Source organism: Lolium perenne, chromosome 4 (genome assembly GCF_019359855.2).
Source record: "Lolium perenne isolate Kyuss_39 chromosome 4, Kyuss_2.0, whole genome shotgun sequence".
In the NCBI taxonomy this organism is placed as follows: domain Eukaryota; kingdom Viridiplantae; phylum Streptophyta; class Magnoliopsida; order Poales; family Poaceae; genus Lolium; species Lolium perenne.
Window position 1 is genome coordinate 45,240,654 of NC_067247.2, and position 19,433 is coordinate 45,260,086.

General features: G+C 42.3%; 1 protein-coding gene across 1 annotated transcript; it reads left to right on the forward strand.

The window, feature by feature from the left end:
* The first annotated feature begins 11,958 nt into the window (after window positions 1-11,958).
* On the forward strand, window positions 11,959-19,049 carry LOC127292353 (splicing factor Cactin). Its single transcript, XM_051321732.2, has 12 exons — window positions 11,959-12,326; window positions 12,407-12,498; window positions 13,138-13,234; window positions 13,760-13,831; window positions 13,918-13,980; window positions 14,070-14,210; window positions 15,460-15,555; window positions 15,940-16,218; window positions 16,532-16,822; window positions 17,450-17,623; window positions 18,135-18,401; window positions 18,479-19,049. Exons 1-12 carry the CDS (start codon window positions 12,021-12,023, stop codon window positions 18,596-18,598), a joined length of 1,998 nt encoding a protein of 665 aa, XP_051177692.1. The 5' UTR covers window positions 11,959-12,020; the 3' UTR covers window positions 18,599-19,049.
* The last annotated feature ends 384 nt before the right edge of the window (window positions 19,050-19,433 follow it).

The following is a 19,433-nucleotide window of genomic DNA, read 5'->3' on the forward strand; positions in this document are numbered from 1 at the left end:
CCTTTGTGGCGTTGGTGTGCATCGAGCAACCACATCTCAAGGTGAGCCTCTTGTGGCGTTCGAGAGCACTAAGCAACCGCACCTCTCCACCGGAGATTAGCACTCGCAAGAGTGTGAACTCCGGGATAAATCATCGTCTCCCGCGTGCCTCGGTTATCTCTATACCCGAGCTCTTTACTTATGCACTTTACCTTGTGATAGCCATCGTGCTTGAAGTTATATATATCTTGCTATCACATACTTGCTTGTATTGCTTAGCATAAGTTGTTGGTGCACATAGGTGAACCATTGCTTAGAATAAGTTGTTGGTGCACATAGGTGAACAATAGTATATAGGCTTTGGGCTTGACAAAGTAAACGCTAGTTTTATTCCGCATTTGTTAAGCCCATCTCGTAAAAGTTTTAAATCGCCTATTCACCCCCCCCTCTAGGCGACATCCGTGTCCTTTCAAGTAGGCTTGTTAACAAGATTTCCGTAAGGTGATTGCAGCGTAGGTCCAGGTTTGACAATTCTTCTTGGTTGTGGCACTGGTGTGCAGCTACTTGGGTTGCTTGGCGAGTCATGAACCTCGTGTACCACCTTGCATTTCACAGTTGCTGGTGTTGTGTTGGGCATTTCAATGGTTGCAAAAATCTTATCAAGTGAGTCTCCGCTGTCTTCGTTGCTGGAAATGATTATAGGTTCTTCCATTGTAGCATCTGGTTGCTGAACTTGGCCTTCAGTTTCAATTTGCTGAGAGCCCGGGTTGTCAAGACCAAGATCAAAAGAAGGGCAGTCATCCCGGAGCTCACGAATCTTCCTTTGCATCTCGGTTTCAGGAACAGGGTCTGCGGCTGTAAAGTCAAGCTCCAACTTTCTGTTCATGGTAGAGTCAATTAGTTCAGATGGAGTTACTTCAATTCTTTCATTAGGAGTTGCGCGATCTAAAACATCGTCATCCTTGTTCTGGTTTGCCTTAATTGCTGCAGCCGCAAGCCTTGTTAGCCTCCTTGGACTAGGGGTAGCAGATGTAGCCGTAGTTGCTTTCATTGGTGACATTGACCTTGTCACAGGTCTCCTTACCAATGGGCTACCTTGGTTCAATTTTCTTGAGATTTGCTGCTCTGAAATTGGAACTGAGTATGATGTTTTGCTATTATCTTTAACCTCCACTGAAAACGATACTGACTTCTTGTTGTTGCTTGGAATCTGAGCTGAAATTGTGATTCCATCATTAACTTCCACATTATGTGCAGGAGGGGTATCAGTGCTTGATTGGGAACCTGAACCATAGAGCTGCAGGTGGTTCAAAGCATGGAGTTTCCCTGGAGACATCATGTTTGGGGCGCAATCATGACTGACTTCTGCTTTGAAAGGAACTTCATGTTTTTGGTGGTTAACATCACTGACTTCTTCCAACAAGGTATCATCGGAACCAACTTGTTGAGTTTCCTTCTCATCTTCTACATCTTGATCCTTGGAATTAGCATCTGGTTGATCATCTTGGAGACTAGTTTTATTTGAAGCTACCACTCCATCAAAGGTTGAAGTAACCTTCGATTTTTTGTTGGTAGCTACCACTCCAACCAAGTAATCATCCATAGTTTTCCTCTTGTTGGATTTTGGCAACTTGCAACCAGCATCCACATTTACTTCATCCGGATTTTTCCCTTTCAACTCCTCAGAATTATCATCTTCCTGGTCCCCCACTTCTTCAGTTGGCTGCTTAACATTAGGTACTTTCCTGCGCTTGCGCTTATTTTCCTTCTTCCTGCTGTATTTTACTTCTTCGTTGTGCACGGCCGAATAGTTTTGCCCCTTGCTGCTTGGTAGAGATGTGATGAACTCAGCTACACCATCTTCGAAAGAAGTACACATTTTTGTAACAGCAGTTCTGTACTGACCCAACGTCTGAAAAAATAAGACAAGTGAAAGGAGAGATGTAAGTTCTTCCGTACTGTTAAAAAAATGTGTACACAACTATTTCTGTATCCACTACATGTAATTATTGAGACAGTCTACATCCTAAATGATAAGTACTTCAAATTAATAAATCTTGCCTTATCATCAACATTCACTGGTAGATGGTGCTTGATGAACATGTCAACCACAGAAGGTTGATAATAGAATATAGATGGCTTGTTCCTGAAACAAGGCTTGAGCTGGTGCAACAAAAAAAGAAAAGAAAAAGACATTAGCTATGATTACAGAAGAATAAAATATAGCCAAGTGAATAGATGTGTAAACTATATTTTGTGTTCTACGAGATAGTTCATTATACCGGTAAATTGCCGAAAGATCCATCCGCCTTTGTATCAAGATCAACAACAAGCCTGATCATCTTGTTTGTCCAGATACATATACGAGGTCCTTCTTTTGATACGTCTAATGCATCCGTTTCCAGTGAATCTACATACAGAACCTACATAGCAGAAAAATAGACAAGTTAAATGCTATATAGTAAAAGCTTCCTTGCATAATTTACAGATGGACATAACTGCAAAACAGCATGAGTGCATTCCAATTTAAAAAGTACATGCTACAAAAAACATAGTTGTTCAAAAAACCCACCATGAGGTATGGCATGCAAGCTTTGAACCAATTCTTACTTCCTTTTGCATTTGCTGTCTGGATGAGAGTATCAATGATGAAACCAGCCCAGTTCAAACTTGCAATAGCTTCCGTGTTGAGAACCGCAGGATAACACTTTGGACTGACTAGTATTCCAGTTGTTGGAGCAAACACAGAGGACATCAAATAGATAATGAACTTCCGAAGGTAATCATCGTCTGCTGGATATTCTTTACCTAATTGCTTCTCCAAATAAGTTAAAGTTGGTTGTTTGCCATCATGAATACCCAACATCTGGAAAACTAAATTTGTTGCTTCAATGTTTCCCTGATACGGTACCGGATGACTACCCATTGGCACATCCATGATTCTGACAAGTGAATCAAGAGTGATGGGTATTTTCCCCCTTTCACCAAAATCAAGCACACATTCATCTTGATCAAAACATTCCATTAAGAATCTGCATAGCTCTGGAATTAGCTTCGAGCACTTCATGCCTAAGACACTGCCAAAATCAGCTCGAGTGATCAAAGACCGCTGATCATTAGTCATCGCCTTGCAAACCCGGACAACTTTCATAGGTGAAGACCGGTTGAATAAGTTGGCCTGCAGTAACAAAAAGAACAATTTAAAACATGTCTGTAATCATGTTTACCAAAACACACAAACCAAAAAAATGTGTGAAATCAATAATACCTTCTCTTTCTTCTCAGCACACTCCTCGGGTTTCTTCTCAGCATACATCTTCTTGGGTTTCTTCTCAGCATACTGCTTCATGGGTTTCTTCTCAGCATACATCTTCTTGGGTTTCTTCTCAGCATTCTCCTTCATGGGTTCCTTGTCAGCACACTCCTCGGGTTTCTTCTCAGCATACATCTTCTTGTGTGTCTTCTCAGCAAACTCCTTCTTGGATTTCTTCTCAGCATCATTATTTACATCTCCAGCAGAGGCACACCGTGCAGTGTCACCTTCATCTCCGTCCTCTTTTGGTGGTGCCACAGTTGCAAGTGGCACCACACCTTCCAGTGGAGGCACACTATGCAATGGTTTCTCATTTAAAACTTCTTCCTCTGTAGGAACTGATTTCAACTGTAGCCTCTCTTTTAACTTCCTGAATTTTGAATAGCTGTTCTTCTTTTTGATCTTCGGAGTCTTTGACTTACTCTGCAAAACAAAGAAGAAAACAAAAAGGTATTAGGGCTCAAAAAGAAAATTACATTACACACGATGTTACAACTTTTAAAATTCAGATATGATAGTGCGATCATATCACACTCAGAAAAAATGTTCTTACCAAAGATGATGGTGGGATCATTTTGAAAAAAATTCAGATATGACATCAATGATACCCAGAAAAAGTACCTGCGAAAAAAGAATTATATATATAGTGAGCAGTGTTGCAGGTGTAAGTACTGGGAATACTACATATTAGAAGTGTAAAAAAACTGCACATGATGTATTTAAGGAAGAACTACAGTGGGAGGCACCATCAGGTCTGCATATCACACATGTAAAAAACCACAGGTCTTCATATGATATATGTAAAAAACTCACAGGTATACATATCACAAATGTAAAAAAACCCACAGGTCCAACCAACTAACAGAGGCATGTAGCGGAATTGTGGCTAGGTAAGTGCAAGTGTTTTCGCGTTGCAACTTGGTTGCAAGTCCTTGTTTCGGCCCAGCAAACTGGGCAACACACCCCGTTGCCTTTCTGGGACAGGATATCTGAATGTGGGCGTAATTAAGCTAGGTGTACTGCTGCTAGTGCCGTTAGCGAGAAGTCGCCGTCCGCAATTACTCTAGTGACAGTCAGCTAGCGTGATGGTTACCTAAAGTCCTCTGTTAGCTAAAGTGTGCTGCCTATATGAGACCTAGGTACCTAAATCACGCATAATTGAGAACAAGCAAGTGCGTCTATACTTGCCCTATGCCACAGCCCTCCACGATAGAATGCTGGCATGCACCGTTGCCCTCCTTCGGCTCCACTCACGCCAAGCCACAGTTGGCTCGATGAGGGAGGAAAAAGGAAATCGACGAGCTCACGACCCTATCCACAAGGCGCTGCATATCACACATGTAAAAAACCCACAGGTCTTCATATGATACATGTAAAAAACCCACATGTCTTCATATGATAAATGTAAAAAACTCACAGGTCTGCATATCACACATGTAAAAAACCCACAGGTCTTCATATGATACATGTAAAAAACTCACAGGTATACATATCACACATGTAAAAAACCCACAGGTCTGTATTTGAGATGTAAAAAACACCACAGATCTGCATATTTGAGATGTAGAAAAACCACATAAACTACAAAAAATAGAACACACTATGTACAGGATGATCAAAAAGGAACAAACTACTATCAGAGAAAATACATTACATATGATGATTATGTGATCTAGCACATGTAACATTAAAGGGAAACTACATGCAGATTCATATCCTCAAAAACGAGCATGAAAAAATGCTATGAGCAGAACACACATCCTCGAATGAGGGATGAACTACCACGATTCGCAGCGCCTGACCACCAAAAACATATTAAACGACTACTCCTAGGCTACTCCAGATAGTCGCCGGTATAGTACGAGCCGAATCGCGCGGAATAGGCACCGACAACAACAACGGCGACCCACCTCCAGTCCCCTCCAATAACGACAAACACCACGATTCGCCGCGCATGACCTTCCCGACGAACTTCAACGACTACTCCAGACTGTCGCCGGACTAGGACGAGGCGAATCGCGTGAAATCGGCAGGCTACTCACCGACGGCAAACCAACTCCAGCAACGAAAAAACACCACGATTCGACGCGCCTCGCCCTACCGACGATATTCAACGACAACTACACACCGTCGCCGGACTAAGACGAGCCGATTCGAGCGAGATCGAGACAGAAATCAACTCCCGCTCACCAAAAACACGGCGACACGGCTCCGGGAAACAACGAACGCCGCACAGTTCGAGAAGAATACGAACACACACCACAGCGAAGTTCTCGGTAGTACCTCTCGTCGCCGGCGACAACATTAGGCGAGGCTTAGATCGACGGGCGCGATGTCGGAAACGGAATCGCCGGAGGAATCGCGGCGGACAAGGCGAGTTGAGTGCGGGGTGGGGGATTGAGATGAATACGGTGAGGACAGGACGGAGTAATTACTAGACGAGATCAATGCGGGCCACGTTTTGGACGCTAGTGGAATAAAAAGAAGACCGCACGATTTCGATCCGACGTGAGCACTCCGGAAGACAAGAGAGTGCCCCGGCACGGAACAGAAATTGGGCCTAGCAAAACCCTTTTTCGGACTAGTAAATCTGCACGTGCTATGCACGTCTCTTTTTGACAATGTGCAAATAAATATTTGAAGGAAATAAGTAAAAAATGTTGTATAGCATTAAGTAAAAAATGTTGTATAGCATTAAAACATGGACATCACTAATTATACGTATCTAAGCATTGACGATTTTTTTTTTGTTATAGATAAGGTAAATAGTATACATGGGTAACATTGATGCATGGGATAGAGAAGCGACCTATCTTGGTACAAAGCAAAACAAAAAAAAACTAAAGCCATGATCGAATAACATAGTGTGACACGCTCTCACGAAAACTGCATCAACATAAATCAGAAAATGAAAGATTTCACTAATGCAGAAGTTTTAGGGACATGTTCAGTGAAACGCGCGTAAATTCATCAAAACTACAAGCTTTGTAAGTTCCGTAAACCTGCGAGATCCAAGAATTTCAAGCTCTCAAGTTCTGCATTGCACTAATGTTGAGGTATTCATGTTGCTACAACTACAATTTGAGGAAGCTCTGGTCCCTTGAAGAGGATGAGAAGCTCATGAATCACATAACTAAGGCGCTGACCATGGCTCCTGGAGTTCTGTCCCTAAACTTGCAGGCAAGTAAAAAATTAACCTTTCTGATTTTAGTCTTGCTAATTATGAACTTTCAAATTTTCCTTTCTTCTACTCCCAAGACTTTTCCCTCTTAGCAAGTCCAATTATCTAAATATGCCTGATAAATTGCTGCCGAAATTGAAAAGTACAGCAAAGAGCTGCAGGGCTCTCATCAAATACGTTTTCTTGTAATCTAAAAACATTGACCAACGGGGGAATGATCCCTCCCTTGGCTATACGTTGTTAGATAGGATGAGACTCTCCCAGCGGATGGACGCTAGGATGATAACCCGGTTTAAAGTTCACCCCTCCTTGCGAAATTACCGCGAGATGGGATTCAAACCCGAGTAGGCTGGCTGCGCACTCGCTTTTAGTTCTTCACAACCTGCAAATGTTTAAGATAAATTGCTGGAGGTATACAAAAGGTGTGACATAAATATCAAGAATACACATCATCTCATTTTTCTCGAGAAAACGCAAAAGGATTACGTCTCGTATCATTGAAAATATTAGAGATGACTTACAAGCCTAGAAAGGCTGGGTACAACACTTGACTGGAAATTGATCGACATCCCATGTCTCTGGCAAGTAAACCCTTAGACATAAAGGACCTCCCATGTCTCTAGCAAGTAAACCCTTAGACCTAAAGCTATCATTATGTTTCCGGATCATCGCTAACTATCATACTGACATAAAGGCTTAACCTTGCTGGCCTCCTAGAATCCCTCTTATACTACTATTCCAAGCCAAAGTAAAAAATAATTACGTCATGAAAAGGGCTACGCAAATCACGCCTTCACTGAAAGTGCTGTGTATATCTTTATTAAAAAAAGATTCCTTGTGGTGATATAGTATATATACGAAGAGCCTATAAAATAAACAAAATTCTAAGTTCTGGCTTTTTCGTGGACTGCAGGATAAGAAATAAATTTACACGGTTAGCAACACATCTAGGGATATGTAGTTGTAACGGAATTAAAAAGGTGTGCTTTGCCCTTACATTTGAGTATGTCTATCGACCCGCGGTCTAGTCCAGTATGTTTAACTGCGGATGCAATCCAGGAAGTTCAGATTCAGGGGTGTTGAGGCTACCTGGAAGTGCTGGTGGGGGGGCGATGAATTGCAAAATTCTCATTTGGGTGGCTCTCCGGCATAGAATTTGGACATCTTACATGAGAGTTAGGAAGGCCTGGTCATGCAGGACCAATGTGCGCAAATAATTTTGAAGATTGTTTCAAAATTTGAGCACACTCAAAAAAGGAAAAGCATCAAAGCAATAAAACATACCATCAAGTGCTTTGGATAGTTTTACCCAACCATTGTAGAGAACTGGTTGACCTCTAAAACTTCTTAGGTGAATGTGATACAGCAGGTTTAGATACTTTACACATCAAGATTGATATTGTGCTAAAATATTCTTACAATGGTCTTGGAAAATTATCAAGATTGGTGCCAACAAAATTTATTCAGCAGGTCTAAAACTTCGCAGGTGTATGTGATACAGCAGGTATCCTTCTGTACTTGGTGAGATTACACTTCAGGACTTATGTTTGTTGTGGTACGTAATTCTTACAACTGGTTGACAGAGTTGTCAATTTAGCCATGTTTCTGAGTTTGTAGATTCAGCAAACATGATAAGACCGGTATGTTTTAATTTCTTTGAGTTGTGAATCCGTTAACGACTTGACAAGTCTGCACCAAATAAGCAAATGTTTAGCATTCTCTATAGGAACTAAATAAATAAGTCTGCGGTGACCAATCATTAACTGTAAAATTATCTATTATCTCTCCCTAATATTTGATTAATATTGAAATCTTCAATTAAATTATCATCAAACTGACAGATGAAAGATACGGGAGAAACGAATTTGTCAGAAAAACATTGGTTTACAGAGTATACAACACACTTTAAGATAGTTATTATGCTGAATAAAACAAACGTTGAGAGGACAATCTATGACTCACCATGCGGAAAAATGATCTTATTAGCAATGGATATGACTCCATGTACAAATACTCCTGATCTTGTCTTGCATCCCCTCGCCGACAAGACTGCAAGGTTCCTACACACCTTCAGGTTCACACCGACCTTGCCATTTAAAATAGAATCAAATTTAATTATAGTAAATTCGGTATCATTCTGGGTACCATGATGCCTATTTTTTCATAATCTTTTCAGAAAAATAAAAGTGTGGCCCAAAGAATGGCTAAACTAATTTTCTGGGAGTAGGGGGGAGGTAAGAGAACAATGATGAATAATCAAACAAAGAAGATGTAGTGCTTTCTCATTATTTTCCTTCGCGCCTGAAAATAAAAACAAGTATAATGTGAAGAGATTCCTGATGTTGATCTGAATGATGTGAACTCAGTGAGTACATTACAAATCAATATTAATTCTGAATGTGCTAGGCTTAATTACCTGATGCCCACCCATGCACCCACCCTTGCTTCGACATGAATTCGATAAAACAAGTGCAAGTATTCGCACGATTTACTGTAAGAAAAGTTCAAGGATTTATGCATTTGTTTGCCAAAGAAAATCGATGAAGCTATCACCATATGTTTGACCCTAAATTTTTAGTTTATGAATCTCAGAATTCTAAACCTTCCGTGCACCTTGTGTGGAAATAGCGATGCACGGCCTTCTCCAGCTCGTAGGTGTTACGGACCAACACTAATTGCAGAAGGCCCACATCCGCCTCTGCTTCTGCCCACAAGAACCCACCATGGCTGCATCTAGAGGGAAAAAAAAGGTGTTTATTCTCCACAAGTTTAATTTAAGAACAGATAACAGATCTACGTAATTTTACATAGTATCTGAAGTCACCATTCCCAATTCATAATCGCTGCTAATCAATTTAGAAATAAGATGGCTCCTTTCCTCTATACTTGCGAGTGAACGGAAGGTAGTGTTGAAGCATTAGCAGTTTAGCACCACATAATCTTACGTACATGGATTTCAGTTAGTCTGCAATCTGCACACTAAAAATTATTGCAATGGTAGTCTTTGATGTAGATCTCAAAATTTCAGGGTCTGCTCCAAAGTTGCTCTTCGTTGTTGTTCAAGACGAATCCTTGAAGAGAAGGGGCAGATCGTCTAAGTTGGTACAACACCTTCTCTCAAGAAAATACGCATATAAAGTACATGGATGGATGGACTCACCTCGAAGGAGAACCTGTTCCTACTTGTACTTAAGGAACGTGCCGGACGTCGACTTGTCCGGTGCCGACGTCACAACCTTCACGGCCACACCTCGGTCCGAAGCCGGCCACCATATATGCGGGATGCCCCTCGATTGTGACACCGCCGTAGCCCTCGGCGCGGTCGCGCACGTCCATGGAGATGGCCACAGGTGCCCTTCAAGGAGGCATGCAGGGTAGGAGCTGGGCGGGATAGAGCGGCGCTATGGCAGCAGAGAGATGCTCGATGGTGGCGCACAGACTTGCATGGCTCATCGCGCCGCCTGGCGCTCGCGACTCGCGAGAGAAGCGTCGGGGAAGGAGATGGGGGAAGGAAACCGAAACGTCCACCAGGATCGTGGGCGATAATTATGGGTAGTGATTTGTTTTGGAGGAAAATTACGGGGCAGTTGTTTCGAGCTTCTGTTTCCTCACATCAGGGGAAGGGCAGATGCGTCATGCGTGCGATGCGGCCGAGATGGGAGGACACGGGATCTGGGTAGGGGAGAACAAATGAGTATCAACCGTTTGATGCATGTAGATAGACGGTTTAGATTTAATTTTCCTACGGCACTTCGTGCCTTTATAAGTAGTAGATCTCAAAATTTCAGGGTCTGCTCCAAAGTTGCTCTTCGTTGTTGTTCAAGACGAATCCTTGAAGAGAAGGGGCAGATCGTCTAAGTTGGTACAACACCTTCTCTCAAGAAAATACGCATATAAAGTACATGGATGGATGGACTCACCTCGAAGGAGAACCTGTTCCTACTTGTACTTAAGGAACGTGCCGGACGTCGACTTGTCCGGTGCCGACGTCACAACCTTCACGGCCACACCTCGGTCCGAAGCCGGCCACCATATATGCGGGATGCCCCTCGATTGTGACACCGCCGTAGCCCTCGGCGCGGTCGCGCACGTCCATGGAGATGGCCACAGGTGCCCTTCAAGGAGGCATGCAGGGTAGGAGCTGGGCGGGATAGAGCGGCGCTATGGCAGCAGAGAGATGCTCGATGGTGGCGCACAGACTTGCATGGCTCATCGCGCCGCCTGGCGCTCGCGACTCGCGAGAGAAGCGTCGGGGAAGGAGATGGGGGAAGGAAACCGAAACGTCCACCAGGATCGTGGGCGATAATTATGGGTAGTGATTTGTTTTGGAGGAAAATTACGGGGCAGTTGTTTCGAGCTTCTGTTTCCTCACATCAGGGGAAGGGCAGATGCGTCATGCGTGCGATGCGGCCGAGATGGGAGGACACGGGATCTGGGTAGGGGAGAACAAATGAGTATCAACCGTTTGATGCATGTAGATAGACGGTTTAGATTTAATTTTCCTACGGCACTTCGTGCCTTTATAAGTAGTAGATCTCAAAATTTCAGGGTCTGCTCCAAAGTTGCTCTTCGTTGTTGTTCAAGACGAATCCTTGAAGAGAAGGGGCAGATCGTCTAAGTTGGTACAACACCTTCTCTCAAGAAAATACGCATATAAAGTACATGGATGGATGGACTCACCTCGAAGGAGAACCTGTTCCTACTTGTACTTAAGGAACGTGCCGGACGTCGACTTGTCCGGTGCCGACGTCACAACCTTCACGGCCACACCTCGGTCCGAAGCCGGCCACCATATATGCGGGATGCCCCTCGATTGTGACACCGCCGTAGCCCTCGGCGCGGTCGCGCACGTCCATGGAGATGGCCACAGGTGCCCTTCAAGGAGGCATGCAGGGTAGGAGCTGGGCGGGATAGAGCGGCGCTATGGCAGCAGAGAGATGCTCGATGGTGGCGCACAGACTTGCATGGCTCATCGCGCCGCCTGGCGCTCGCGACTCGCGAGAGAAGCGTCGGGGAAGGAGATGGGGGAAGGAAACCGAAACGTCCACCAGGATCGTGGGCGATAATTATGGGTAGTGATTTGTTTTGGAGGAAAATTACGGGGCAGTTGTTTCGAGCTTCTGTTTCCTCACATCAGGGGAAGGGCAGATGCGTCATGCGTGCGATGCGGCCGAGATGGGAGGACACGGGATCTGGGTAGGGGAGAACAAATGAGTATCAACCGTTTGATGCATGTAGATAGACGGTTTAGATTTAATTTTCCTACGGCACTTCGTGCCTTTATAAGTAGTAGAGATGCTTCAGTATTCGTCTCAGAAAAGTGTAAGTGGTACTGGAATAAGTTGAACTTTTTCTTTTAATCTTTTTATGGATTTTTTATTTGCCTAGCTGCATCACGGTTCGCGCAATCGTGTGATGTGTGGCCTGGATACCGCACACTCCAATTCCTTTTGTTCACTTAATAATTAATCGGCTCCATTGCTGAACCAAATCTCAAACACGACCTCCCTGCGCCGCCTTCCCTCCCAACGCCGACGTCCCGACGACATGCCTAGGAAGGAGCGCGAGAGCTCGTCGCGGCGGCGGCGGCGGCGCAGCCCGTCCCCGTCCGACACGGAAGACGCCTCCGACTCCAGCGGCTCGCCCTCGCCCCGGCGGAGCCGGAGCCGCCACCGCCGCAGGAGCCGCCGGAAGGCCACCCCGTCCTCCTCCAGCGATGCGAGCGATTCCCAGGCCTCGGGCTCCGGGTCCGACTCCGGCGGCCGCCGCCGGAAGAGGAGCTCGAGCTGCAAGCGCGGGGGCGTCACCGAGGAGCAGATCGTGGAGTACATGTCGAAGAAGGCGCAGAAGAAGGTACGCGCGCGTTGGTGTTTGGCCCTTAGGTTGCTGTTAGGGTTTCCGTTGCTAACTTGGTAATGGCCGTGGTTCTGCAGGCCGAGAAGGTGGCGAAGAAGATGAAGGGGAACGCGGTGTCAGGGTACTCCAACGATTCCAACCCTTTTGGGGATCCAAACCTGACAGAGAAGTACGCCAATTCGTTTCCCACATCCGATACATTAGGCATTGCGTTGAGTGACACTCGGCTTTGCTAGTAGAAATTTGAGCTGGCATATGTTTGGTGCTGTTAGGCTACTATGTTTCTTCGATGCCCTAAATCCCAGTCCGAGGTAGCTCTGCCGATAGGTTCTTCTGCTACTCTGAATCTGTTACAACCGTTTAAAAGTTTGGGCTTCTTTAGTGACATCGCGGTGAGTCTGTGATGACTTGTCCTTGTCAAGTATACAAGTAATAAACCAGCTTGGCGAGTAACGCGTAAAATCTTAAAGACATGCATATCCTGTAGGGAATAAGAGTAATGTGCTTGCTTAGTCAGTGTGCTATCAAATTTCAGTGTACGCGGTATATTCTCACGAGATAAGTGTTCTTGAGCTATTATGTTTGGGTTTATGTTTTGGTTGCACACATTTTTTAGACCATTGAAAATATAACATGCATACTATTTCTAATGTTTATTTGTACTTGTGAGTAATGAGAAAAATCGACTGGTCCGCAGATCATAAATTGTTTAATATCCTTTACTGTTGCGTGCTAGTCGACTGGATAGTTGCTTTAGTCAGACATACCTAAAGAAGGATGCTCAAGTCTGAACCTTCTCGTTTTGCAGCTTTGTTTGGCGAAAGAAGATTGAGCGTGCTGTAACTGAAGGACAAACGGTGGACATTTCTGTCAAAACTGAAAAGAAGAAAATGAGGGATAGAATGGTATTATGAACTGTAAATTTCATTGGAACAATATTCTGTTTTCTTCCATTATGAGTTTGTACTTTGAAGCCTATATAAATACCACTCATGATCCTTCCTACAATTAACAAAGTCTAGATTTTAGACTTCGAATGAACTTAACTCTCTGTGATTCCAGATGAACAAATGTTTTCTTGTGATTGCTTACCAGACTAGCATTATCTTCCTATCATCTTATGGAGCAAGACTTTGTTGGGGGGTGGAAGTATCTGTTATATTAATTAATACGTTCTTGCTACAGTATACACAATATCATGTCCTAAAGTTTAAACTTGAGGGTAACTGCAAATGCGGCACCAAAAATATAAAGTGTAAACTTCTGCCTCTACAACATTCATAACCATTACGTGTGTTGATATGTTCCCATGGACAAGTAATTTAGTTTGATGACTGCTGCATCAAAGTATATCCTCACATTTACTATTGTTTGTAAGAAAGTTTAAAGTCTATGAGTGCCTGATACCTGTTCCTGCAATTCAAATTTAGGCTGAAATAGAAAAGGTTAAGAAGAGAAGGGAGGAAAGAGCAATTGAAAAAGCACAGCACGAGGAGGAAATGGTCAGCATATATCTCTGGTTTTTGTAAGTCATCGCTAGTTTCAAGTAATAGTGCTTGTGGAACTAAATATCTAGTTGTATTTGTAGGCATTGTTAGCCAGAGAAAGAGCACGCGCTGAGTTTCAAGATTGGGAGAAGAAAGAGGAAGAGGTTCATACTTCACAGCCTGACAATTAACATGCAGCTTTTGTTGAATTAATATGGCTTCGTTATTAAACAGTTCTTATGTTGGCATGCAGTTTCATTTTGATCAAAGCAAATTTAGGTCTGAAATCAGGTTACGGGAGGGACGCACAAAACCTATTGATGTTCTCCTGAAGAATCTTAACTTCGCAGATGAATTTGATGTTGAGTTAAATGAGCCGTACTTGGTGTTCAAGGTATATACCAGTTCTTGTAACCTATTTGATATCATTCACCAAAGGGTGGTTGCATGCTTGCACTTAAAAGAAACCTCAAAATAAGGTGGCACTCTAGCACACCATTTGGTCTGTCCTATTCAGCCTTGGTAATAGAATAATAAACACTCCCTGTAATGTGTATCCCTCGTGACAAAATCTCATTGCACAGTGTATTTACCAGTTGACTATTATCTTATGATGATAAGAATGCATTTCATTTAACATTTAACTATTTAAGTCATATCACTCCACCCACTACAGTGTATTTACCAGTTGTCTATTATTTACCAGTTGACTATTATCTTATGATGATAAGAATGCATTTCATTTAACATTTAACTATTTAAGTCATATCACTCCACCCACTACAGTGCGCCATTAGTTTTCAGTAGGTTTTTTTATACTTATTTTAAAAGAGGGAGCAAGTTTTGGTTTCACTGAAATCACAGACACTTCTTGCCATGTATTTGCTCCTCGTTTCCAGGCTTTTGGAAAAAAATTAATATAATTTTGGACAAATGATTTTTTATTTTTTTCATTATGAGGTTTCATGTTTCCCTTTAGTATGCTCTTTAGGAGAAGATGCACTACTGAAGTACTGATCTTAATTAAGAAGTCTTTTTTCTTTGTTGAATTTCTCTACCATACAAGTATTGGTTTCCATCTACTAGATCCATAGATATCTTATCAAGCTCAAAAACCAAAATCTGTTCATACATATCTTGTTTCTCACTATTTTCACTCACAAATTTTTTAACCGGCCATAAATATTACTCCCTCTGTCCCTAAAAAAGCTGCTCAACTTTGTCTAGACACGGAGGTATATAGACATGTTTAAGTTATAGATACAGCCGTATTTAGAAAAAGTTAAGCAGCTTTTTTTTTGGGACGGAGGGAATATGTTAAAATTTAAGGCCAGACTTGTTCTCATACAAATGCAGTAGAATTCTGAAGTTGGCAGATTTAAGACCTCATTAGTCACTTGTCACCAAGTATTAAACAAATCCATGTACAAATTCTAACTGCATCTGAAATAATCAATTGATCCCATTACTAACAGTAACAATTCTTCAGCAAATAGCGCACAAAAGAGAAAGGGGACCTCTCTCTGCAGTTCTTTCAATTTATTTTGAAAATAACCATACCATCTGTTCCCACTATCATACAACTAGACCTCATCCATTTTCTTCCGCAACTGTTGAAGCATAAGCAATTTGCAAAATTGCAGGGATTAACAGTGAAGGAAATGGAAGAGCTACGTGATGACATTAAGATGCATCTTGATCTGGACAGGGAAAGCCAAGTGAATGTCAAGTACTGGGAGGTACATGTCTTCATCTTATCCTGCTGAATATTATCCGTGAGTTTGATATTGATGCCAAGGATACACACCCTATGACTGCTGAATGAGCTACCAAAATTGTATAGTCCTAAGTAGGAGTTGGCAGGGTCCTCAGCTGACAGTATTTTTGGTATTTTGTTTCGGTTTGCAAAAATATTGCGTGGTATGGTATGTCAGGAAATGTTCTTTAGCTTGTTAGATACAATTTAACCCTTAGTTCCTCACTGAAACTAAACCAAGCTTGATAGTGAGTTTGTAATATGGAAGGAGATCTCACTAATATGTTAAGTTTATTTCATTTCATGTTTGTATGGTTATCTATATTGTTCATACATGTTGACTCCAATGTAATTTTGATTTCATCAGGCACTCATGGTAGTGTGTGACTGGGAGCTAGGTGAGGCTCGGAAAAGAGATGCCATAGACCGCGCTAGGGTGCGTGGTGAGGAACCACCCCGCGAGGCGGAAGAGAGAGGCTTACATGCAAGTATTGAGGGGGATGTAAAAGATCTCTTGGAGGGTAAGACTTCCACAGAGCTGGAAGAGATGCAAAGTCAAATTGAGTCCCAGATGCGCTCTGGAACTGCAAAAGTTGTTGAATACTGGGAGGCTATTTTGAAACGCCTTCATATTTACAAAGCAAAGGTATGTCATGCTTGTAGTTCGTAGAAACTGTTAATGGCTCGACAGAAGTGAATCTGGTTTCTGGTTATACCACTATTAGGCATTTTTTGTTTTATTCATATAACACAAGTACATTGGTGCACCAATCTGTAATTGACCCTGTTTCCTCAACACTATCTTCAAAGCCACATGATTAGGAGTCTTGTTCAAATGAAAGCATTCATCTGTAGCTGATCATTCTAACTTTCTGAACTTATAATTCATCTGGTTGCACAGTTGATTAAGATTATCTCGTAAAAAAGATAGGCTCATTTCTTATTTCTATGCCATGCAGGCTTGCCTTAGAGAAATCCATGCTTCTCTCCTGCGGAAGCATCTGCATCGTCTAGAGAATACTGCTGCTCCTGAACAGGTTGTGGGAGCTGATGAGGAATTAGACACTAAAGAGGAGGATACGATGCATGACGAGGAAGAAGGTTTAGATGATAAAAGATATTCTCCAGAACCTATAGCCGAAGAAACAGAGAACCATTTGGATGAAGAAGCTGGCTCCTTCTCGCCTGAGCTAATGCATGGCACTGAAGATGAAGATGCAATTGATCCTGACGAGGACAAGGCGGAACTGGTATATAGTCTATTTCTGCAACATTGTGCTTTTTACAGTAACTAAAACACTGACCTGAAGAGTAATGATTAATTGATTATTTATGCAGTCAATACCAACTCGTTATTAGTTAAATTATCCAATACTGCCCTATAGCAATCAGGTACACCATATTGTGCAAAAAGAAGTTAATTAGCAGCCTATGATAGAAATACTTGTAACAGGGCAACATTCCAGTAAGATCATAGGATAACCTCTCAAGCAGTTGAAACTTTGGGTGCCTTTGTGGATGTTTACCCTGAAAGAGGCTTAGTTCCATTTAACTTATGATGGTAATACTAATGCACCCTAGTATGAAGGACATTTTCCCTTGTCTAAAGTTTTAATATGTGAGCAACCAGCAGGATCTTTGCCCCTTCATTTCATAGGAAGATAATTGGCGGGTTAATAAGGGAAATTTGTGAATACTGATCTTAAGGTTCTTTTGCAGCCTTTGTGCAGCATTTGTTTCCCTGGGGTTGGGGGCATGTTTTTTCCCCAGTTCAGTGTTGGATGAGTAGAGTACATGGCCTGTGTCCATTACAAATTTGAAATGAGGTTGACCCATCAGTCTCACAACTCACAAGTGCGCTTTGAAATAATCTCCAGGATCGGCAACGTGAAGCTGTAGTTATCGAGCACCAGAGGAAAGTTAAGGATGTCATGACAGCTAAGGCAAGAAAACCAGATGAAATGGAGGTGAAAGCAATGAAAGCGATGGGAGCAATGGAGGAAGGGGATGCCGTATTTGGTTCAGGTGCTGAAGTGAACCTGGATTCACAGGTTTGTCTCATTTGCCTTCTGGACAGAAACAATACTATAATCTTTTAATGTAGAACTTACCACATCGTTTTGCTTTCTGAACATATTATTACTAGTAGATGTGTATCCATATGATTACTAGTAGATGTGTATCCATATCATCCAGCATTATGTCGCAATGCTGGATTCACCTGTAGTCAGGAACTCAGAATAATCTTTTAATGTAGAACTTACCTTGCTTTCTGAACATATTATTACTACTAGATGCGTATCAATATCATCCAGCATTATGTTGCAATGCTGGATTCACCTGTAGTCAGGAGCTCAGAATTATAAATTAACTGAATCTGAAGTTGTGGATATAATCTAAAGCTATGTTTGATACTCTGCTTTGAATGTTGATGTTATTATGCTTTTACATGCTATGAGTTCTAGCAACTTGGTGCATTTAGCTATTGCCAGTGAACCTCCATTCACTCTTAGGCTCTCAGCTGGATTCTCATGAAAATTTACCCGCTTAATGTGCTCACAGGTGTATTGGTGGCATGATAAGTACCGACCAAGAAAACCAAAGTACTTTAATCGCGTGCATACTGGATACGAGTGGAACAAATATAACCAAACTCATTATGACCACGACAACCCACCTCCCAAAATTGTCCAGGGGTATAAGTTCAACATATTTTACCCTGATCTTGTGGATAAATCAAAAGCACCAGTATACACAATAGAGAAAGATGGAAGCGCTGGGGAGACATGTCATATAAGATTCCATGCTGGCCCTCCATATGAGGATATTGTAAGTCTTTTGCCCTCTCCTTTTCAATTTAGCTGTAGTTTGATTGAAATTCCACTTACTCTGGTTTTCCTTGGCAGTCTTTTCGTATTGTCAACAAGGAGTGGGAGTACTCCCATAAGAAGGGATTCAAGTGCACATTTGAGCGTGGGATTCTTCATCTGTATTTCAACTTCAAGAGATACCGCTACAGGCGATAGATGGCACACCAAGGAAAGAATTGGAGCATTGGGCTATTTGAAGCTGGTTCCTTGTTTCCTGATGGACAGTGTATGCATACAGGCCCTCACCGACATGATATTAAAGTCTGAGTATCCATCCTCAAGCTAGGCCAAAATGAGAACATAGCGAACAATCTGATAGTCTGTATCATTTTTTTTGTGGCGCTTGCTTCCCTGAGCTGAATGGAGATTGCATTGGAGCACAAACTCAAAGTACTTTGTACATGTATGCTATGATCTTTGCCCTTTATGTGGGATTTGTGCAAACTAACAAAAGAAACAGATGTATCTTAGTGTTATCTATTAACAGGTTTGTGTTTAGTTTTGTGCTAACTATTAACAGAAGAAACAGATCAGGATTGCCAAAAAAGTGAACTGAAAACATACGTTTGCAATGTCTTAAAAGTTGGGTTTGTGGATTTTCTTCCAAGTAAGGTTTGTGATCTTGAAAGTATGATATGTGTACTACACGTTAGGATTGTCAATCTGACGATGGAATGGAGTAACATAAGACTAGAGGAAGGATTCACAAAGTTATGTGAACGGACTACATAGGATTCATTGGCATCAGAGTCCTGGTGCCTCCATATTTCTTCAGAATGACTTAAAACTTGTCTAAATTTTGTAGTATGCAATGTGCAAAGGCCAATTCGGCTGTGGAATTAAGAACTGATCCTGGATCTGAACAAGTCTAAGTCCAAACTAGGATCAACTCAATTCAGCTGCTTCTGTGAACTGGACCTACTCTCCAAATATCCAGAAGTCTAGAACCAAACCAGGTGTGAGCTGTTGTCCTATAAGTGGGGCAGTAAAG